Below are 25,639 nucleotides of genomic sequence, written 5' to 3' on the forward strand. Positions count from 1 at the left end.
TTTCCTTTTAATACAATGACAACTCCTTATAGAATTTTATCTCCAATTAGCTTGTCACGACTCTCATTTCTTTGTGAGAGTCTTAAGTAAAAGAAGTATATTTTGATGCATTGGATATGTGCACATTTGGTAGTCTAATTGGTCTGTACTCTGGGAATGCAGAAGAAGGAAGATTATTGAGTATTGTTGCTGACTTCTTTCATTAGATATATAACAAATGAGGCCTGAGTGCTAAAGCACCAAACAAATTACACAACCCTATTTGCAAATGTATCTCTCTCTCTCTCTCTCTCTCTCTCTCTCTCTCTCTCTCTTTCTCTCTCTCATCTATCTATCTATCTATCTATCTATCTATCTATCTATCTATCTATCTGTTGTAGGGGGAGCAGGCTATGTCCCACTGCCTGGCTAGCTTAACCTCCGAAATAACCACATAGAAATTGTATTAATTAAATTACTGCCTGGCCCATTAGTTCTAGCCACTTATTGGCTAACTCTTACATCTTGATTCAACCCATTTCTACCAATCTGTGTAACGCCACAAGATTGTGGCTTACCAGGAAAGATTCAGAGTGTCTGACCTGGCAGCTCCATGGCAGCTCTCTATCTGTCCTTCTTTCCAGGATTCAGTTCTGTCTACTCCACTTACCTAAGTGCTACCCTATCAAAAGGCCAAGACAGTTTCTTTATTAAACCAAATGAAAGCAACACATAGACAGAAGAACCTCCTACACCATCTATCTATCTATCTATCTATCTATCTATCTATCTATCTATCTATCTATCTATCTATCTATCTATCCGTCTGTCTATCCATCAATTTATCTGTCTGTGTGTCTGCCCATCCATCTGTCTGTCTCTCTATCATGGTCCACCCATCCACCACCTACTTATAGACAAGATTTCCTTTCTTTTTCACCTGTACTTCATTCTCCCCATATTTACTCTTTGATCTTTCTCTTTTGCCTTACATAAGCCCTATACCACTTTTAGGAATTGTAAGCTCTTCTGATATTTTTCTTTGCTAAAATGATTAAAAAGATTCACAAGCCTGAAAAAATGACATATTTGATAAAATGCATTCAGTATAGAAGGTCCAGAAACATAGAGGGCATTGGGGACAATAGCAGTGGTAAAGCTGACAAGTTCACAAAAGACAGACCATGAAGGGTCATATAAAAGTAGCACACCTTCATTTTAAAAATACAAAGAACACAGATGACCATGAAGAAAATTGATGACAAATTCAATCACCAGAAGAAAATTACTATAAAGATTTCCATGCTGACATCTGAATCAGATATCTTTGGAGTGAAAATATGAGGCTATGTGTGGTTTGGTTGACAAATGAGGTAGGATCATATATGTAGATTTGTATATATACTACAAGTCCCATGTCCCATATATTACTATATTTACATACATATTCTGTATGTGTGTGTGAATTAATATATATATATACAATATTCTCTCTATATTTTTCCAACATAAAAATTACTGTTATCTTCATATTTTATGGCAACTAAGAATAAAAATTATTTAAAGCTAAGTGAACATTAAAGAATATTTTTAAGATACTATTATTTCACAATGAAGCAAATAAAATGTGTATAAACAATCCTAATGAAAGATAAAACTCCACATCATTCTCTTTGTTTGGCTGCATAACTACTGCATCTCTGCACATATACTTTCATTTCAAATTTTATTCTACATGAGATTTCCTTCTTTTTTTTCTCCATTATATGTGGCACTTTAATTGGCTCAGCATAACCTTATATATTGGATTTGCTGGCTTTTAATTATTTTTCTGTGTGTTTTAGAGAAATAAAGTAAGATTGCCTCTGAGGTTGTATTATCTGATTCTGGTTCAACTTACTATAGATACCAGCCATTATGAATACAGGGTTTTGATGGGAAAATGTAGATATGGCTACCGTTAGCAGATGAGAGATGATCAGCATTCTTGATATGCTTATGCAATTGCTAATTCTTTATACTTTCTGTGATTCTATAATATTCCATAAAATAAATTATTAGATCCATTCCAGTTATTGATTATGTTCTTTTACAGCCAGTGAATAAGCACGGGCATTGATGATCAAAGATAGTAAATTTCTAGGAACCAAATCTTAAATATTAAATGTATTAAATGTAACTTTTTTTGCACTGAATATTTCATTAACCAGAACTCAGCTACATGACAACATTTAAGTGACCTAACACATGGTATATAGAGTGTATCTGAGTGCAGAGGAAAAGTGGAAGGATGTTGCTTAAGGGGCATACAGTCTCTGCCACAGGGTACCACTTTGATTTTGAAGTTGATATTTCATAGGATGCTAAGATCTATTGGGAGCTTTTATCTAGAAATATGTTATGTTGGATAGGGTAGTGGACTAATGCAAGTATCCTTTTGTAGTGTTATAAAAATAATCTTCACCTTTAAAATACACATATGAATAAGACTTTCAAAAACAAAAGATGATATGCAGTGCTATTTTGTTTGTAGTGGCAGAAGGTAATCAATATCCCCTAAAATTTGCATTAGAATAATGATCTAGATTCTCAACCTGAAATGTTTAATGAGAAAATTTTAGGCTCTGCATTTCTTGTATTCTTTTGGAATTAATTGGAAACATTGTTTCTTTACAATAAGATGCCTTTGCTAATGTAGATTGCAATTCAATAAAAATAAATGATACAGAAAAGTATATTGTGTCGAGCAGCTCATAACATAAATGAGAAAAATACATGTTTGCAGAAAATGAAAATGAATAAAAAGGTGATAAATGTATATAATACTGCTTACCAACCCTTCCTTTAACAACACGATAAATATATAAACAAATAAGTAAATAAATAAAAGCCCAAGCAACAAGGGAAGACAAGTCTGTAAACTTGGCAGGTTGTTCTAATTATGGAAGTTAGAAGCTAATTTCCTTACCTTTTGTGAATAGGAATGCAAAAGCTTACTTATAAAATAGAATTTTTTTTTTCAATTTTCAGAAACCGTGGCATCTGATTTAATGGGAAAGCTATACTCACAGAGTTTTCCATGGCTACATATTCTGTTCTTATTTCAAGCATTCCCTGAAAGGGAATGAGCTACTGAAAACCACTGAATAGTCTTTAATTATTTCCCCATGAGAGAAATGTATAAATTATAAACTTGCTTACCAATAACTTTCTAATTTTTATCAAATTTGAAGATTATATCCTCTAAATCATGTCTCAAGACCCAAATTACTATAAAATATAAAGTTAATTAAAATATACTAAGCTTACTTATCTAAAACAGTTTTATGTATTGACCTGAGCCTTCTAATCCAACATTTGTATTAATAGAAAATATTAATTTCATATTTACCTTTCATCTCTTATAGCTTTTAATATATTTTGTTTTATATGTATTGAATGACTGTTCTGCCTACATGCATGTATGTTCACCACATGCTTGGCTGTGCCCACAGAGTTCTGAAGATGGCGTTGGGTCCCCTGGAACTTGAGTTAATGAGTTATGATTCACCATGTAGGTACTGGGAAAGAAAGCCCAGTTTTCTGCATGAACAAGTACCCTTAACTACTATACAATTTTTCCATCCCTTTAATATCAAGTTTTAAATTAAAATTAGATATACAATTAGATATAGAAATATATGTATAACATAAAGAAAGAATGAGATGCTTACTTGGAAAATATCATTATTATCAAGTTAGTACACACTTATTTAATGTATTTGAGGATCTATTAACGCAACTTGATCAAATGTTATAGAATTCACACTGTTTTTGTTCTCTGTTCCAATCTATACCAGCACCACAATCCTGTTTTACCTCTAAGTATCCTGTATCAGAAATGTTTGATTTATGTGGAGGAGTATGATACATTGTTACTTCACAATTCCCTAATATCTCCCACAAGCTAAACAATAGCTTTACTTTTCTAATAGTTTTCAATATGAAACACCTTCTTACTATAATTTTCTCCTTCCTTTAATTTTGATTTGACAGAAATATCTCTATTAAAACATTCAGCTGACCACTTTACATTATAAACATTTGTCTTTGAACCAAGAAATAACAGATGACCACATGAATTAAGATTGCATTGCCTGACAATGCTTGAGAGATGCACTAATCTATGGGTATAATAATAAGGCATTAGGAGACAGTTTTAAATTATGACCATTTAGCAGAGTAATAGTGGTAGTACATTGTCTCCTAGGGCCTATTACAAATCTAACCACTGTTTTCTGGCACTGATAAACCACATTCTTTTTAAAGTAGATTGCAGTTAACCCAGACACCCACAACTGGTCAAGGTGCAAGGAACAATAATCTAGAATGCTCAGCCCTAAATGAGGCATTTCTAACACACTCTGTCCTCTCAAAGCTCAAATATTATTGCAGGAGAGGAAGTGGAATGATTGTAAGAACAAGAGGTGTTGGGTAACTTCAAGGATACAATGTTTTCCGCACATTGCAGGGAAGCTGCACATATGAAATGACGGTAATTTAATGGCATTCACAAGACCTGTACAAACTCACTGATGGACAAAATGTAGAGGGGAGGTAGGCACAAAATGCCACTCTTAGTTAAGGAGATATTGACAACTGATAGCTTCTTGGGAGAGGAGAGGCAGTTAATATGATCACTGTCTTGCTCAGCCATCATGATAGAAGATTCCTCCTGGAGTAGATGAGAATAATTCATAGACCCATACCTGGACAATGTATGGAGAGTGAGAGCCCTTGGTACACTCAGTCCTAAATGGGATGTAGCCATCAAATCCTCCCCCACCCCCAGATCTCAGGAAATTTATCAAAAAGAGGCAGAAGAAGTACAAGAGCCAGTGGGGATGAAAGACACCAAGAAAATAAGGCCTTCTAGACACAACAGGACTAACACATATATGAACTCACAGTTACTGTGGCAGTGTGCTAACCTCCCCAGACCAAAACCAGATGGGTTCCCAGTGATGTCAGGGGAAGTGAACATCCCCAAACCAGAAACTATCTCCAATTGACAGCTGCTCAGAAAGGAAAAATCAGTTTTCTCCAATGCAGTATCACTGGATATACAAACCACACTTAAGGCATGCCCTATGCTAAAGATTAAATGGGCAACATAAAACAAATTCAGTGGTATATTTGGAAGATTCTTGTCGCATAGTGCTTTGGGCATTTTTTAAGCTTGCGTGTCTTTTATTTACATGTTATATTTTCCAATTTTGTGTTTTTATGATGTGTGTGTGTGTTTCTTGTGCTTTTGGCTCTCGTTTTTCTGTTTCTTTTATCCTATTCTTGGTTTTTTTTGCTTGTTTATTTGTTCAGTTACCTCTGTTTTCTAATAAGAGAAATAAAGAAAGGGTAAGAATTTGGGTGGTGAGGAAGTGGGGTTGAATCTGAGAGGAAATGAGGGAGGAGAAACCTATGATCAGAATGTATCATATGAAAAAATCTATTTTCAATAAAAATACTAATAAGAGAATATAACTCCTGGTATTTTGACCTTGCTTCAGAAGAAGGCCACACAACCCAAAGCATGAGACCAATAGATTGGATGAGTAGGGAACAGGGTGGGGTAAGGGAGTAGTGAAGGAAAGGTGAATAAGAGCAGAATAAACAATTCTCAAAGAGCAGCAGTATGAGTTAAACAGTGACTGAGTTTCATTATTCATGCATGAAATTTAAAACATTGAACACCCATTTTTGTTATGTTTTCAGAAACTAGAAATAGATCCCAATGTAAAACAAAGACATACCTACTGGCAGGTAGGTTATGTTCTAGTAGTCAACCAAACTGAAGTTAATTTGCAAGTCAATCACTTACCAGTTGTGTGATCTTGGGAAATTTACAAAGTTAATATCTGATCTTTAATTACCTCATCTACAAAATGTAGTTTTCTTATATATTACTGGGATATCATGAGAATGTAGTGAGAAAAACATTCAAGTAAAATACCAGAATATTTTATCATGTATTAAAATTTTTGCCAAATGCCTTTGTCTTACTATCATTATTAACAGTGACTATTTAAAAATTATTAGCATATTTTTATTTAGTGTAATCCTTCAATTACAAAAGTCTTCCACAAGAGTTCAAATATGAATGAACTTTTTATTACATTTACTTATTTATTTAATATCTCTGCATTGTGTGTGCATGTGTGTGTGTTCACATGCATGTACCTGCCACAGCACACATGTGAAGGACAGAGGACATCGTGCAATAGGTGGTCCTCTACTTTACCTATTGAGACATTTCAACAGATTGTGAATTCATTTTGCATTATCTGCTGGGTTTATATTACTTGAAAAGAATTCAGACATTTAATTATCATTTTAATCTGATAAACCCAAACACAGTGCTTACATTAATCTTAGAATCCTTCAGCGTCATTCTACACAGCAAATCAAGAGAATTATTTTAATTTTTTATATTTTAAGTTAAAATATAATTACATCATTGCCCCCACCCTTTTCTTCCTCCAGTCTTCTCCTTGTGCCCACATTATCTCTTCAATTAACAATCTCTTTTTAATTATTACTGTTATTGCTTCATTTGTGTGTCTGTGTATATGTGTGTGTGTGTGCCTCACTATATAAATACAACCTGCTCCGTCCATTTGTGCTGCTTGTATATGTATGAATTTAGGGCTGACCAGTTGGTATTAAATAACCAATTAATGGACGAATCCATGGGGAAGGTTATTTCTTTTTTTTAATTTATTTATTTATTAAGGATTTCTGCCTCCTCCCCGCAACCGCTTCCCATTTCCCTCCCCCTCCCCCGATCAAGTCCCCCTCCCTCATCTGCTCGAAGAGCAATCAGGGTTCCCTGACCTGTGGGAAGCCCAAGGACTGCCCACCTCTATCCAGGTCTTGTAAGGTGAGCATCCAAACTGCCTAGGCTCCCACAAAGCCAGTACGTGCAGTAGGATCAAAAAACCCACTGCGATTGTTCTTGAGATCTCAGTATTCCTCATTGTCCGCTATGTTCAGCTAGTCTGGGTTTATCCCATGCTTTTTCAGACCTAGGCCAGCTGGCCCTGGTGAGTTCCCGATAGAACCTCCCCATTGTCTTACAAGGAATCTTCAACCATAATACTTCAAAATTTTTGCTGTTTAAGCAAGACTTGAACAAGAACAGCAACAATAGACAAGCTAGAGTAGAGTGGGATATCTCACAGGGTCCAATCTCTGAACAAAGGACTACAGACAAGCAAGGAAGGCTGAGAACCTTCCCACACCCGGAAGGTTATTTCTTTTTTTTTTTTTCTCAGCCTTCCTTGCTTGTCTGTAGTCCTTTGTTCAGAAATTGGACCCTGTGAGATATCCCACTCTACTCTAGCTTGTCTTTTGTTGCTGTCCTTGTTCAAGTCTTGCTTAAACAGCAATAATTTTGGAGTATTATGGTTGAAGATTCCTTGTAATTTCTGGGAAGAACAATAAAACATTGTAAAAGAAGAAAAAATATATAAACTAATGTGTGTATATTTTCTTGTTTACCTCTGAAATAAGAGACCTAAAAACTGAGATATGTTTCCTGTGTTCAGATATTTATGTAATCTAGAGAAATATTAAAAGGCATGACAGATATTTCTTGTTACAGATCAACTCATTTGAAAAAAAATACAGTACTAATGGAGATCATAGAATAGTCCCACTTGAGGATAAATTACTGAGATAAGGTTTAAGCTTTAAAAAATTATGACTTCTATAGGCATGCAGAAACATTGATAAGAACTGTTAAAATTATGAATGATACAGTATAGCTGTTTTATCAATATTTGGTAGGTGAGGCTTACAGGACATGTTGGTAGAGGTTGTCTGAATATTTGGAAGTAAGAATAAGAAACAAAAATTAAATCCTCCTTTATGTAGCTATTAGTAGAGGGATAAAATTATTTACCCTGCTTAATTTTCAAATTCATAATACTGATAAGCTTAAGAAAATTTATATAAGTTTTATTATTACATTTTAATGGTATTATTCTAAATTGGAGTCTTTGCAAAGGGTAACTAATGGAAAACAGAGTATTCATACTGACACACTTTCCCACAGACTTTTTGAGATAGTCTCATCAAAGAAGAAAATGGGCTGATTCAAAATGATGTTTTCTCTTATTTTTATATGTGGATTTGAATATCTATGAATACCTATATCTTCAAATTAAAGCAACAGAAGCCCAAAATACATATGGAAAATATGCAATATAACATCAAAGAAATGCACGTAAAAACATATTAGTAAGACTATTATCACAACTGAAGTCCAAGGGCTGGAAAAATAGCTCAGTAATTAAGAGCACTTGCGTTCTTCCAGACTACTGGGTTCAGTTCATAGCACCCATATCGGGAAGCTGACAACCACCTGTAACTCCAGTTCTAGGAGGTGGGAAGCACTCTTTTGACCTTTTCAAGCACCCGACATATTCATGGTACATGTACACACACATAGCAGAACATAGACATGCATAAAATAAAATAAATAAATATAAAACATAAAAATAAACCAAAGAAATACTAAACATTGAAGAGGAGAAAATGTGAAGAAACCTTTGTGCCCTGCTGGAGAGACTTAATCACACAAGGTTTTATGAGAAAATGACACAGATGTTTCTTAGAAAAATAAAAATGTAACTACCATATGATCCCATAATGCTTCTTTGGAGTATGCATCCAAGTCAATTAAAATAAGACCTTATAGAGATATTTCTTTTCATATATTCACAGAAGCATTCATCCCAATAACCAAGTAATAGACATACCCTACGTATTGATAAGGGAGTGAACCAATAAATCAAATGTGAGTTTTACACACAATGGAATATTATTTGGTCTTAAAAAGAGAGAAAATGCTGTAACATACTGCAACACGGATGAATCTTGATGACATCATGTTAAGTGAAATGAGCCACACATGAAAATTAAGATAATATGTTCCCTCATATGGAAAGGAGTCAAAATTATAGAAACAAACAGTGGAATGGTGAGTGGTTGGGGGAAAGGCAGAGTTGTTTAATGAGCACATAGTGGTTCAAATTTTCTTTTTTTTTAATTTATTTATTTATTAAGGATTTCTGCCTCCTCCCCGCAACCGCTTCCCATTTCCCTCCCCCTCCCCCGATCAAGTCCCCCTCCCTCATCTGCTCGAAGAGCAATCAGGGTTCCCTGACCTGTGGGAAGCCCAAGGACTGCCCACCTCTATCCAGGTCTCGTAAAGTGAGCATCCAAGCTGCCTAGGCTCCCACAAAGCCAGTACGTGCAGTAGGATCAAAAAAACCCACTGCGATTGTTCTTGAGATCTCAGTATTCCTCATTGTCCTCTATGTTCAGCTAGTCCGGGTTTATCCCATGCTTTTTCAGACCTAGGTCAGCTGGCCTTGGTGATAGAAAAGTAACTCTAGAAACTTCTCACAAAGTACTTAACACTACTGCACTACATAATTTAAAATACATTATTTAGATTTTTATCACCAAACTACATTTAGTAACTTTCAAAATAAGTAATTAAGTTTCATTACCCAATACAAATGTAATTTTGCCCTACCCATAATCTTTTCTTTGAAGAAATTCAACCTCGGTTCCAGTAGAAGCAAGTTGAACCACTCTCTCTTGGAAAAAAAAATGATCCAAATGCTTATAGCTATAGTAATACAGGATGAGATGTGTCTCATAAGAATGTTTACAAGATGTAAAAGAAAAAAACTATTGGTTATTTATGTATCTGTTGTGAAAAAGCTGTAGATTTCTGTCTGTTTCCTGTAGAATTTTAACTGCCATATTAAATCATATTATTTAATACTAACAGATACATTCAGAATTATGTAGTATAGGGGCTTAAAAGAGAGAATACATTTCCCCCTTTTATAGATGATTTTAAAATCCTTACAGGAGCATTTATTATACTCCCATTTACCACCACTGGGTCTCATCAGTCTTGAAGATTTTTTTTTATAATATCCTTATGTGCCCATTTCCTTTGGTAATATCTTACTTTCCCTTTTTTAAAAATTGAACTTGAATATTAAAACAGATGCAAAAAGAGCCACTACCTACACATAAACTCTTGAACTGCATTTTCATCATTTGCTCTGTAGAAAAAAAACCCAATTGTATGAAATTGATAACAACATTTTAGTATATCCTCGGGTCCTGAGGGAAAAGGCAATGTGCTTAGACAGATGATCTGATTTTATGAGCACATAGCTGAAGTCTAGCACTATGCATTTGTCTTTATGCTCCTACTTTTTTCAAGGACTATGAAAACACATTAGGCTCTGGTTTCACTTTCCACAATGACCTGCAAAGCTTATGACAATACATAGCATTTATATCGCTGTTTCTCAGGATGCACATCAAAGTATAGATCGCGTTCAGCATAGACTCTTAGTGTGGGCTTGTTAATAAGAAAACAAGAACCTTAGTATATGAACTTATTTTATTATCTATTATCACTGAAGACTATGATTTGGATTCCACTCAAACATGAATTAGTTTAAATGCTGCTCTGCTGTGACTGTTGAATTTATTCATTAATCTGTAATATTTTACTTATGAAACTGCAGTTGGAAATCCTTTGGTGTACATCAGATAAAATTACAGTGCTCAGGGATATTGATTATTGCTTGTAATTGCCATCATAATAGCCAACAATTCTCTGTCTTTCTTCTACCTCTTAATGATATACCAAACCAAATCAATACCCAGCATACAGGGCCACTCACATTGTCTTGAAAATCCAATTGTTCTTCTTCATAAATATGCAAAAGATTGAAGAATTTTTATCTTCAAACATTAGGTAAAAGAGTCCAGTCTCCTAGGTTTCCCCTTTATCCCATAGAAACATATCACTGTGAGACTGTATAGGATTAATACTATGTCTGTGACATTTTGTCACCTCAAAAATAATCATAGGGCAAGGGTGGGAGGCTAAGAAGGCTACACCACTCTGTTGCCTGTGAACTGCTCCATTTCTTGCTCATTAGTAAATTCAATGGCCAATGAGGAAAACTCTGGCTAGGAGAACTCGCCAGGCAATAAAGAAGAGATCTGCCCTTTTAAAACACAGGTTATTTAAAAACCTAAAAGAGAAAGCACAGTTACATGAAATGAACACAACGCTATGGGTCACTTATACAATGAAATATATTTTCTCCCACTGTTAATATATACCATGTCTCCATTCTTCCATTTTGGGATAATTTAGGTATCTTTTAGAAAAATAACAATCATTTCATCTACTAAAGAGTTGTTTGTCCTGTGATGCTTATCCATTCATTCAAAACAGTTTAACAGACTTTAAAAGTTGCTATAAGAGCATATGGCTTACTAAAGAAGGCTTTGTTGACACCCCATGGGAGGCCTTACTATTTCTGAGGAGTGTATAGGGGTAGATTGGAGGGAGGGGAGAGGGGGGAAGAGAGGGAAAGAGTACAAACTGTGGTAGGTCTTTAAAATGAATCATTTTTTAAAATATTCATATTAATTTAAAAAATTCAAAAAAAAGAAGGCTCAAAAGATGGTGCTGTGGATACAAGTACTTGTCATGCAAGTATAAATACCAGAATTCAGATCCTCGGTGTCTTACTTAAGGTTTCCGTTGCTATACTAAATTACTATGACCAAGAAGCAACTTGAAGAGAAAAAGGTTTGTTTCATCTTATACTTGCACCTCATAGTTCATCGTTGAAGGAATTTAGGGCTAGAACTGAAACAGAAGTAGAGAGGAATGCTGCTTACTGGCTGCTCACCATAGCTTGCTCACTCTGCTTTCTTTTACCTTCCAGGATCACCGACCAAGGGGTGTCACATTCCAAAATGGCTTGGGCACTCCCATATCAGTCACTGATTTAGAAATTGCTATACAATCTTGCCTACAGGACAGTCTTATGTAGGCATTTTCTCAATTGCGCTTCCTTCTCAGAAAACTCTACCTTGTATCATGTTGACATAAAAAGGCACCAGCACAATTGACCCCTTGTCAACGTGACACACAAATGTATCACTTATTAATTCATAGCCTTTCTTTTCTTATCCATTTCTAAGATCTCATATTAATATCAATATGACAATATAAATATTCCAAAGCCCCACAGTCTTTAAAAATTCAAATACTAAAAATACAGTCTCTTTAAAATATCCAAAGTCACCAGGTGGTGGTGGCACATAGCATTAATGCCAGCACTTAGGAGGCAGAAGTAGGCATATCTCTTGAGTTCCAGACCAGTCTAAGCTACAGAGCAAGTACCAGGACAGGCTCCAAAGCTACATAGAAAAACCCTGACTTTAAAAACCAAAAGAAAATTATATGTATATATATATATATATATATATATATATATATGTATGTATCCAAATTCTCTTAAAATTCCAGTCTCTCTAAAATTCCCAAGTTTCTCTACAAGTTCAGTCTCTCAACTGAGCTCTTGTAAAATCAACAAGTTACAGAGTTTCTTGCTCAAAGAAGTTAGTCAGGCCACAGTTACAATTAAATCAAAACAAAACCAAAGTCCAAAAGTTCAAAGCTCAGTGTCAGCTATTTGCAACTACTGATCTTCTGGGCATCAAAGGAATTCATTTCTCTACTCTGTGGTTGGTAGCGCACACAGCTTATCTAAAGTTCAAGCTAGATCCATTCCATGGCTGCTGCTGTTCTTGGTACTCCAACATGGTATTGGCATCTCTAATATGCTGGAATCTTCACGAAAACTGAGACTTTACCTTCACCAATGGCTGCAACTGAAGGTTTCTGTCTCATCTGCCAGTTCCCGAATAACCACTCCAAGGCTTAATATTAATTAACAAACCATTTGACATATCAGCTCAGGCCTACTATTAACTATCTCTTACAACTTAAATTAACCCTTTTTGGTTTTTAGAGACAGGGTTTCTCTATAGCTTTGGAGTGTGTCCTGAAACTCGCTCTGTAGACCAGTTGTGCCTCAAAATCACAAAGATCCACCTGTCTCTGCCTCCCAAGTGCTGGGATTAAAAGTATGCATCACCACCACCCAGGAAATTATCCCATTTCTATTATTCTGTATTTTTACCATGAGGCTCGTAGATTGCTACCTCACATCTTGTTTCCCTGGCAGCTTCTGGCATCTCCCAGACTCTGCCTTCTTCTTCCCAGTATCTTTGCTTGGATATTCTGCCTGGATCTATTCTGACTAGCTATTGGCCAAATCAGCTTCTTTATTAACCAATAGTAATAAAACCTATTCACAGCATGTAGAGCAATATCCAACCTCAAATGGTTTCTCATAGTACCAAACCTCAGCTGCTCTCCAGAAACCTCTCATTCCTCTAAAACCAGTAAGACCTGGGAAACTTACAAAATACCAAGTTTAGTTCCTGGCACAGAGTACAGCCACCTCTACATCACAGCTTCTGTTTGTTCACCATGGGGAAACACTTCCCAGAGAAATGTGCTGGTCTCTGCATAATCACAGTAGATTCTTGTGCCCCAGCTGAGAAGCATCTATTATCCCGACAAAACAAAGATTTCATTGTAGTGGTACTAGTCTCTTGCTAATCACAGCTCCAGAAGACCAGAATCAAAGAGTATTAATTCAAAACGCACATGAAAGGTCCAAACAGAGTTTTTTTTCCTCTGAAATCTCACAAGGCAGACCTCTATTATCTGTGCTGCTCAATGTTCTTACCTTCCAGGACCCCACAGAAGAGCCCACTGAGCTGTAAGCATCCAATGTCTTTTCCACCCTAAAGTTCAAATGCTACCACAATCCTCCTCAAAACACACGTCCAGAATCTGTCACAACAATATCCCACAACCTGGTCTAATTTCTTTCTTATTTAGGGTTTCTGTTTTTGTGGTAAGATATCATGATCAAATGCAACTTTCACCATACACTTTTATCACTGAGGAAGCTCAAGTTAGGGGCCTAAGTGAAAAACTTAAGCAGAAACCATGGAGGAAAAGAGTTTACTACTTGATACACTTGGCATGCTCATTGTGCTTTTTTATACCATCTAGGACCCCCTGCCCACAGATGGTACATCCGATAGTGGACTAGGCACTTCCACATCAATCAAGAAACTATCCCCATAGACTTGTTTACAGGCAGTGTGATAGAGGCAATTCCTCAACCAGATGACGTCAGCTTGTGCCAAGTTAACAAAAGAACAAGTCAGCACAAAGACATACGATAGAATACACATACATTTTGCAATATGGTTTGAACAGATAGTATTTGTTAATTTTGAGTCAGTTAGCATAAGTTATTAGAACATGATGCTTATCTAGTGAAGATTAGGGTTACAGATAATATCATACCATGGAAATATATTAAATAAAAAATATGTCCGATACCAGCTTTATCTATAATACTAACTAGCTATTACTTAAGTAAACCACTATCATTCTTTAGGTTGAAGCTACTCTCATTGAAAATGAGGGCATTGGGCTGCTAGAATTATAAGAAAGTTTCTTCAAACTTTGTGATTCTGTAGGTGTCATTCTCATTCTTTTCATTAAGTCAAAAAGGAAACAGTATAAAAAGCTTAGAAAAATGTCTCCATGCCAAGTTCAGCACAAAATGTGCTTCTTCTGAACTTTAACAGACTAATTATAAAATCTTAATGTTTTTAGTAGCTACATAAGCCTAGTATGTGTATGGTCTGATAGAAACGGCTCTGGAGCCAATATATTGGAGTTTGGAAATTTTGCATCACCAATTATTAGTAATGGGACCATGGACCAGTTTTTGCATCTCTTTGTTTCCTGTTCTCATCTATAAAAAGAGACATATAGATATTATAATAAGCTTGTTATAAGTACAAAGTAATGTAATACTTTATGAAGTAGAACCATGAATGGTACAACTCAACACTCAAATGTTGTCTCTTGTTAGTAATAGAAAAATTATCAGTTATCAAATTTTACCAAAATTCTCTGTATCTTCATTTTGTCATCTAGAAAGTAGGATAATAGTACCAACCTCAAAAGCACATGAAGATCACAATAATACATTTATTGAAACTGAGTTGGTATCTGACCCTCTAGATAGAAAGATTAGTAAATTCACCAGATACAAATCTTCTAATCCTAGTAATAAAACTGATATTAGATCAAGAACATTTTTCATTAATAAAATATCCCTACATTCTAAACTTCACACAAATTACCATTTTATTCATGAATGTTATGCTTTTTTCTCCTTTAAAAAAGTATATCCTATTGCCCCTCTTGAGGCCTGATTTCTTTTCCTTAGTACTATGTGTGAATGCTTTTCCTAATGTTTACAGCTCAATTTGCAATGATTATGTATCATGAGTTTTTAAAATCACTTAATGAAATATCAAGTATTAGGGATATGTATAAGTTATTTTAGCTATTATAGATATCATTGTAATAAGTGACTTCTTAAAGTGTCATAGGCATCATTTCTTGAAGACAACTCCTAAAAGCATAATTGTTATGTAAATAATATGTATATTTAAAACATTTTAGTATATAATGTTCAATTGCCCTCTAGAAAGGTGCAGGGATCTCAATTTCATTCAGTAACTTAGCCCTTTAGAAAACAGTTAACCTCCATGATACTCAAGCAAAATTCTCTATTGTCAGCGTTTTTCATCACCTGGCACATTAGAGTTGTTGGGACTTTTTTCTTTAAATGTATATGCCTCTTTTCCTTTAAATGTGGAAGCTAGAAATAAATCTTTTACATTTGGGCATATGTTGCAAGGTGATGTTGACTTTTCACTTACTGAGAGGTTTTATACTGTGCATTAAAATGTAACACTAGAATGTGCTTTGTTTAGCAGTGCATTTTACTGCCATAGAGGGCACAGTAGAGTGGTTAAGATTCAGGACATTAAAACCTGGATGACCTGTATGCTGATTCTAGCTCTGTCACATGCTTACAGGGTGAATTTGCACAACATTTTACACCTATTTTTGCCTTCCCATTCTTAAAAGCCCAGTGAGGAAAATAGCATAGCCTGTTCCACACAAGGAAAGAATGAATGCATTAATGAGTATGTAGTAGAACACATGGCACTTAGCACCTCGCAAGGGTAGGAAAGTACAGGGTCAAAATATATATGTTTGTCTCAAGTCCTTACTTATGAGTGTATCACTATTTATGAAAGGTCCAGTTATAATAGTAATGAGGAATATGTGATCACTCTGTAGGTATATAATATAATAACACCATTGCTCCACATGTATAAAGTTCCACAGCAGGCATAATAAATGTATGGTGAGAAAGTGCAGAGTTGAGTTTGTCTCTGGGAATCAAGGTAGAAATTTGCTAAGAAAAAAATGAGGGCATTCCTAGAGTTATGGGACTGTTCTACATTTGGATAGAGGTTTGTTTTGCTCAAGTAATGGCATTTGTCAAATTCCAGCAATGGTATATGTTAACAGTGAATGTTTTCACATATAATTTTTATATTGAAAACAACCTATAAAATATCAACTCTATATAATAATAATGTTGGAATCTGAAATATTTTGAGAATTTTTTATTGTACAACAACTTTCAAAAACTAGCACGAGCTAGTAGCTAGAGAATTGAAGAGGTGAGCTGAACAGATAAAAATGGATATGTTCAAATGTGAACTGTACAAGGTTGTTGGTGAATGAATGGGATAGCTTGCTTCAAGTGAGCCATATGTTTGATATTTTAAATTAAAAGATTAATTAATATCTGCTGAAAGTCTTGTTTTTAAAGTTTGGTAGTGAGGAAAAGGCCAAACACTGGTATCTAGGATGTCCTAATTATCAAAATCTGATGGCAAAACACAGTCAGCTCTTCAGAATCATGATTAAGGAATGAGAAAAGAATAGTGAATATCAACTATGGAACTGGACCATTTACTAGTAAGCAAGAAAGCAAGGAAAGGAGGGATTGAGGAAGGGACAGAGTGGCAGAGATGGGGAGGAAGAGAAGAAGAAATGAAAAAAAAAAAATACCAAAGACAATTCATTTACCACTGGATTTCCTGAAATTTTTGTCTAGCCTTTCCAGGTCTGGTGAGATTTGTCATAGTATGATGCTTTGAAATTTGTAGAGTTTGTGGGGTTTATAGAAATTGGCTCTGGTATTTACAGGGGAACTTCTCTGTTTTTCTCCATTAGGCATTTCCTGTTCAAACATGGATCTGGTTCCTCTGCTATCTTCAGTGCAGCCAGTCAGAACTACCCACTGACATCCAATACTGTCTACTCACCACCTCCCAGGCCGCTGCCTCGGAGCACCTTTTCCCGACCTGCCTTCACTTTTAACAAACCGTATAGATGCTGCAATTGGAAGTGCACAGCCTTGAGCGCTACTGCAATCACAGTGACTTTGGCCTTGTTACTAGCCTATGTAATTGGTAAGTCCTTTATATGAGTTTTCTTTTTAACCGAAGATTGTTTGGTTTGGAAGAATTCACTCTCAGTGCTGAGATGCACAGATTCGTAGCATAATTAAGTGTTGTAATAACAAATGGATTCCTAGTTCTTTTTTTTTTTTCATTCCCAACCTTAAATACTGCTGTTGGAGTAGAAAGAACACTCTTTGAGAAGAAATATTTATACTACTAAAACAGTCTTATTGATTGCAGTTGCTGTAGTTAGCCATGTTCCTTTCAATTAAAAGGTTGTTATGGTTTTCTCATTAGCAGTCATAAGTACTAATCTACAATAGCTTCTTAAATTATAAGTACACAGTAAGATGGCTACTCAGTTTTTCAGGTAGCAATTTCATTAAAGCACTTGGGAGCTTTCAGAAAATTCAGTGCAGTGTCTTCCCAAGAATTCATAAGAACCAAAACAGATAGCCTTATTTTCACAAGAAGTTGAAAAGTATGTGGTTCTTGAGTTTTGGAGCGTAATTTTGTGCGTTCTTTCCACTTTTAAGGAAAAAAAAATGTTGTTCTTTGGTCACTCTAATTAGTCACCCACACCTAATAGAAAATTGTATTGATTTTTCTGGATGGCATTTTATTTTGACTGAATGTTAATTTCCTTGCTTGAATGGTTCTGCCAGTTTAAAATGTAAATAATTTAAGAAACACGTATTTTTTGAAAGCCTTGTTCCAATGATGAATGAAATATCATGATTAAAAAAGAAAACTATCTAGATATGTCACTAACAACTTCTTTTCAGTTTAACCTGAAATTCCACTTCCCAACTGAAGCAGGGTTATTTACTAAGATATAATGAATATGATTCTGAGAAGTGGTTAAAAATGATATTTAGATTTTCATATACTTGTAAATAACAAAGCAAGTTCGATTGGTTCCAATTTTCTAAAGCATTAACAGATAGTTTTTACATAACCAGTTTCTATAGGAGCCATGAAACAGGAAGAGGTAAGAAAACAACAGATAGTTTTTGCAAGATGTTACTGGAGTGTCAGCAATCAAGGCATATAACATCTGCTGATGTCCATGATTCTTGCTTCAAAAATTGCCATCAAGCAATTCCTATTCCAGTAAACATGGACAATGGTTTCTTGTATCAAAATTATTTTCTTTATATTAGGTTTCACTGAATACTCAGATTGTATGTTTATTTAATTTATAATGACCTGCAATGAGAAATACTTTTGAGGGAATGAAAGGATCAAGAAGAATTGCAGTTCCAATATGACTTTAATATGAAATCACTCAAAATAAAGGACGAGGACTAGAAAATGGCTTAGTATTGAAATGGCAGTTGCTACAAAGCTGAAATATCAGAGTTCAATCCCCAGAACCCATTTTAAGGAAGTAGAGAACATTACCCTGCAAGTTGTCTGAGGACCTCCACACACACTCCATGACATAGGTTCCCAACCCATGCACACAAACTTTGTAAATAAGTGTTTAAAAATAAAATATTCAAAATAAGGAGTAATCTGAAATGTTGCAGTACCATCAAGACTCCTCAAAATGTTCTTGCTCAACTTTAGAATGTTGAAATCAATTTAGTGTTAGATGTGTTTGTTTCTGTCCACTTTACTACACAGAAGTAATGTCTTATATACAAGACATAACCCCTAAAGCAAATTAATTCAGGTAATATGAGAGTGTGTGTTAATAAGTTTAAATTATGATTCAATCTGTCTTTTAAAAATTTTATTATGATGTGATGGCCATGTCACAAATTTTATTTTATAGTCTGAGGCTTGTTTGATTATTTTTCATTTTGTTAATGAATGCATGGTTTTTAGTCATTTCAAGGAGTGATATTTTATATAGAATATCAATTTGACAGAATAGTAAGGTAACATACTACAACAGTTATAAACATAGATTTTTAAATCTCTCCTATTTACTAGCACTTTGTCTTGAGTGAATCATTTAATCTGTTTAGATCTCCATTTACTAACCTGATAATATGCTTAAAATGATACCCATAATAGGATTATGAGTAGAAATAAATAAATTCATAAAAATTAAAGTAATTGAAAAAGGGTATAAATGTAGAAAGTAGTTTATAATAGTTAAAAATTACTAGAATTTTAACTTCCATTTGTTATTATCATTCATGGGTTCTAATAATTAAGCTTATTGCTCATGGTCCTTTTACTTTTTAATGACGAAATGAATTCCCTAAAACATGCTTTTAGCATTAGACCTCACTTCCTTTTTCCATACCAGTAAACATTGTAGTTTAGTAAATAAATCTACCTGGGTGTTTTAAAATTTAATTAGACATATCAGGTGATCTTCTGTGATGGTAAGTGGAAATAAGTAGTTTGATTGGTTAAGAGGTATCTTTTGAAAATATTTACTGTGAGATTTTCCAATTGCAAAACATTTCATTCAAAATGCTAATAGCATTGCATGGGTTTAAAAGGAAATGCTTATTGCAAACACTGTGACTTTCTTCTTTGCTCCATCATGACCTGGGTATTATATGGCTTTAGATAAATTTGTAAAACCCTCTTCCGGAAGCTGGGTGTTATATAGCTCAATGGTAGAGCGCTTGCCTAGCATGTTTGAGACCTTATGTTCAAAACCAAGTACTGAAAAAAAAACCACTGTCTTCTTAGATTTATCCTATTACTGCCCTATTGCTGACCATCTCAGAAAAGTAACGTAAGAATTCATAAATACACATTCAGGTGAAAGATGCCACATAAGAACTATATTATATAAGATTATTTTTAAATGGCTTTCTGTGGTTGAAATAAAACCGTATTATACTTCAAAATATGAAACCATTTCACCCTCCACTCTTTCTGAGTCTGTAAGAGTCATCTTTTTTTCAATCCCCTTTGCATTTGCTGTATAACCCAAGAAAATCTTTCACTGAAACTGTTTACTGCTTCTGTTTCCTGTGCAAATTCCCTTCTGCTATTTCATTTTCCTCTATTATCCATTATACATAACCTTTACATACTAATGACTATATGCTGGGTTGCCCTCAATCCACCAGGGAAAATCACATCAATATCAGTGGGACATCAATAGGTGTTCTGCGCATAATGCCTCTGTAAGTGGTCATTGGAAAGCAGTAGAAATCGAGTATGTGAAAAGCCAGAGGTAAGGTGTTCAGCCAAGCAGCTCTTGCTTCACATCTACCCACTATACCTTTAAGATCAGCAAGAAAATAAGTCCTTTGAATAAGTTTTGAAGTCATAAAATTTGGTAAAGAGAGGAATGGAGAGATACTGATTATATGAAGATATCATGGAACGGCTATTGTCAGGACTTCCTCATAAATCTGAAATATTTTCCATCTGAATCAAAAAATGCTTCCTTATGCTTCATCCTCTCTGATATGCTGGCATCAGTGATGTATCAGTGCCAGTCAGAAACACATTTGCTTGAATTTACAAATAAGCCATATGAAGTAGTAGTCAGGAAGACAGATGACCATATGCAAGGCATCAAGAGAAGGCGAGGTTAAGGCACTCCATCAATGGTTTGAAGGGCACGAACACAGTTTCTCTGCAATCTTTGATGTTTTGATCAGATTTCTACAAAGTCAGCAATTCCTATAAGCAGCAATAGAAACTCATAGGCAGTAGAAACTCATGAATACATTGTATCTGGGGTCAAATGGGCTGTTGCATTGAACAAATCAAGGAGAATTTTCTAGCTCTCAGACTCAATAGCATCCGATAATGACATGGATGATCCTTTTGATTTTGCCATGAAATTAATAATGATTTGTGCCACCTTCAGCAGAGGCCGCAAGTGACAAACAGTAGAGATTAAAACATTAAATTCTGTAAATCTCACCATGGTACACTATATGTTCCACATATGAAAAGTAAATCAGACGGATATTAACAATAGAGCATTTGGAAAAGGTAAAATATGCAGTTCTTTTCTCTGAACTATAGTTTATGAATAAAACTATTCAAGAGAGCACATTCTTCACTACATCAAAATTTGAGTAACACTTATTTTAGTGCTTTCATCTGGTCCTTTATAGTTGTCCAAATTGCCCTAATTTCTATTGCTATTATTATGGTGGAGTAGAAAGAGCTGAAAATGATAGAGCCAAATATTTCTCAAGAACTATATGACTTTAAAGTAAATTATTTCCTTTTATTTCTGGAAGATGCCATATTGCTCCTATTTATTACGATTTCTTCCCATCCAAATTATGTGTAATATATATAGAGAGATGCTATGTGGATATTTTTAGACCCACATTACATAAGTTGCTAAGCTATCCTTCTCTGAGGTGACTAAGAGTAAACTAAATTAGAGCAATGGCTTTTAAACAGATGACATACTAAAGCATTTTATATTTCAGATATGGGACAACAGTTTCATATAGAGCAGCCAGAAAGGGGAAAGACCAATTTCACCAAGCAAATGTCAGATTTGTTACAGTTACCATTAAGAGGTGACATTGTAGAATCTCAGAAATTATGTTTGGTCTTGAGCTCTATTCCTTTTAAAGAGGGGTGAATACAAATGTGGATCAGTGAAGATAAATATACAATGCCTGTAAATCAGGGAAAAATAAAGGTTACCAGAGTCCTATAGAAAATAAGGATGATGAATGGGGGCAGATCATGTGAGGCATTTTAAGTAACAGTATGGAGATAAAGTTTATTCCAAAAACAAATGGAGGTTTACATGTTTTTAATTAAGTCAAGGCAATTATTTGATGAGATTTACACTGATAAAGCAAGCTTAAAGAAACTATTGGAGTTGAGGTTAGCAGGCAAAATGATAGCAATTTTAAAGTTGAGGTCATGAAGACAAATTAGGAGACTACAATATCAATGCATATGAGTGATGTGAGAGCATTAACTTCTGGGCATAAAGGATGGAAAATTAAGAAGTACTGAGGAGATAAAACATATTTGACTTCATCATTTATTTAATGTGACATAGAAGAGAATCATCGCTATTCTCTGGATTAGATTAGCTCATGATGCTTCTACACCCCAAGGTAAAATATGAAAGGACGAGATAAAAGATAAATACAAATGATCATAGAAGACTATTATGAAAAATTATGTATCAATAAATTGAATAATCTAAAAGGGAGAAGTTCCTTGATGGATATTTCCTACCAGTACTGAATTACAAATCACAGAAATAGCTGAATAAACCAATGAAGAATAATAAGGCAGTAACATAGCAGTCTCCCATCAGAGTGAAGGCCAGCATAAGGTAACTTTATGGCTAAATTCCACCAAACATTTAAAGAAGAAATAACGATGTCTTCTTACAGCATTTTTTTTTCATCTGTAGCACTCCAAGGTTTATTCTAAAGGACTCTATTTCTATTTATTTATTTATTTAAAATTTCCACCTCCTCCTATCCTCCCATTTCCCTGACACTCCCCCTACTCCCCCTCCCCCTCGCTCTCCAGTCCTAAGAGAACTCAGGGTGCCCTGCCCTTGGGAAGTCCAAGGCCCTTCCCCCTCCATCCAGGTCTAGGAAGGTATGCATCCAAACAAACTGGCTCCCAAAAGGCAAGTACATGCAGTAGAATCAAAACCCGGTGTCATTATCATTGGCTTCTCAGTCTGCCCTCATTGTTAGTCACATTCAGAGAGTCCGGTTTGATCACATACTCGTTCAGTCCCAGTCCAGCTGGCCTTGGTGAGCTCCCATTAGATCAGTCCCACCGTCTCAGGAAGTGGACACAACCCTCACGGTCCTGACTTCCTTGCTCATGTTCTCTCTCCTTCTGCTCTAACATCTGGGCCTTGGGAGCCCAGTCCAGTGCTCCAATTTTTAAAAAATGAAGAAAAAATACTTAGAACCTTACTTCAACATTATGCCACTACCAAAGTCAAACACTGAAACTAAAAAAGAAAAGAAAGAAAATATTATTCGGGAAAGGCAAATGAAAATCACAATGAGATATCACCTTAATGTTATCAAAGATTGAAGGGTTACTGTTATCAAAGACTGAAGAAAGCAAGTGATTGTGAGGATATAAAAAATAGAACCCTTACACATTGTTAATTGGATACAAGTTAGCAGAACCATTATGGAAATTGGTGTGCAGGTCCTCAAAATCCTGAAAAGTGAGATCCAGCCTCAGTACTCCTGGGTATATAATAGAAGAAATTAAGTTTCTTAAACATTTATTCTCCCAAGTTACAGTAATACTATCCACAATAGCCTACACATTGAATCCACCTAAGTGCCCATGGATGACTGAATGGATAAGTATTACATGTAGGTAAGGAAGTGCTAGTAAGCTATATAAAAGGAATAAATTATATCATTTGCAAAACAAAGGATGATTCTAAAGACTATCTTGTTAAACAATATAAGCCACAGTCAGAAAGATGAATACTCCATGAACTCATTCATGTGGAATGTGGTTACCGAGGACTGCAGTGATTGAAAAGAGGTCTGTAGTTGGCCAAAGTATACAAAATTTTATGAGTAAGATAGGAGTAATAAATGTGGCAGATCCATTATACAACAATAGACATTATAGTCAAAAACACAGTGTTCTAATGAAAATACTAATGTGCCAAGTTCTCACCACAAATATAACCATGAGAGATAAGGAATATGACAATTAGCTACACTGAGTCATTCTGAGGAACAAATTTCAACCTTTTTTGTCTAAAAAAAGACAATATAAGGAAGAACTTTTGAGATAACAATAGATGTGAAGATAAAGACATTTAGTATGTCATTTAATTATATGATGCTGAAAGTTTGGAAATATCTACTTTAGGAGATACCAAGACTGTAGGAGATGAACAAGAGGGAAAAGAGCATGAAAGGTAGTGCTCCAGGGAACATTGATATTCAAGAGGTCTGAGAAGTTGACTAAGAAGAAGCAACCTGGGTGACTGCAAGAAAGCCACTGAATACTATATGTGGGTGGAATTTTGGCTCTCCATTGGTAGGCTGAAGACCACCAGGGATCCTAAGACCTGTCAGGAGTTCATAAACTGAGATTCTTTTCATCATGCCAAAATCAAGTATGAATCCTTCTCATGACAATTCTCTCAGTAGGTACTGTCATTTTTCTAGAAGCTACCTGACATGTAACACTGTAAGAGACCACATGGAGGATTAGATATGAGAACACAACTTTCTTTCCTTACACCAACCATTTAAAAAGATTTTCAAAACTATAGAGCAATTATAGTCTTCTCATTAAGTGTATGAATTTTCTAAATGTAATTAACATAAAATATGACCTTTATGTTAAATGTAATAGTTTGTAGCTATTGTTCAATGAGTCAAAAAACACTTTAAAATTATTAGTTCAGGTTTCTAATACTATGTATATATATATATATATATATATATATATATATATATATATATATATTACATTAGTGAAAGTTTCTTAGCATTCTCAGGAAGTTTTAGGAGCAAACATTGCTTCTGAGACTAAAATATCTGTAAAAAGTCGAAGTAAATAAAAAGAAGCTTCAGAAGTGTAATTAAGGGACATAGAGACTGTTTTATGTACAAATATAGAGACTTACAAGGCAAACACAATAAGAAGAAAAAAAGCTTAGTAATACGATAGATGCTGGTGATAAAACTTTTGAAACACTCAGACTAAAGGCAAATTTTAGTGGGAAGGAAATATCAAAAGAAGAATATAGCGAAGTCTTGGGTATAAGACACAGAGCACCAAATGTAGTTTCCTGATTTATTTTGGACTTACTTAAAGCATTTTCCATATGAGTCATTTGTTTTGAAAAGACTTTAATACTTGCTCCATTTGATCCCACAATGTAGTCTTTCATGAACGCAGTGTTAAATATTGTTATACTGATGTACAGGGAGCAGTTAAATAACAGTACTACCTGGAAATCCATATCACAGTATGGATTCACAAGAATCCCTCTCTTGGTTCTTCTATTTCTGTCTATGGGACAATAATGAATATATTAAAAGGGTGCAAGATGACCCACTGGGATTTTCTTCTGATGAAAATCTCATTAGAACATTGCCAATCTAGTTATTGCAGACATTATAAAACTTGTTGCAGCTGACTTTTAAAGAAATTGACTACCACGAGAGTTTCTAATGATTGGCTTCACAGTTGCCTGATACTGGGTTGAATGTGACAACAGGAAAAATTTAACTGCTAGCAAATGCATAAAACTTTGTACTTTGTAAAGAACATTTCATTTCGTTCTCATTAAAGGAGCCCAATGTTCAGATCAAATAATCTATACAGTACAGATTAGTGCATGTGCATAGAACCTAGGAGGTAG

General features: G+C 34.9%; 1 protein-coding gene across 1 annotated transcript in view; it reads left to right on the top strand.

Annotated features, from left to right (window-relative positions):
* Tenm1 (teneurin transmembrane protein 1) overlaps window positions 1-25,639 on the top strand; it is a 784,432-nt gene that overhangs the window by 462,747 nt on the left and 296,046 nt on the right. The window contains exon 7 of the mRNA XM_075956580.1: window positions 17,120-17,358. Coding sequence (XP_075812695.1) covers window positions 17,120-17,358 — 239 coding nt within the window. The remainder of the gene's footprint in view (window positions 1-17,119; window positions 17,359-25,639) is intronic.

Source organism: Microtus pennsylvanicus, chromosome X (assembly GCF_037038515.1).
Source record: "Microtus pennsylvanicus isolate mMicPen1 chromosome X, mMicPen1.hap1, whole genome shotgun sequence".
Lineage (NCBI taxonomy): Eukaryota > Metazoa > Chordata > Mammalia > Rodentia > Cricetidae > Microtus > Microtus pennsylvanicus.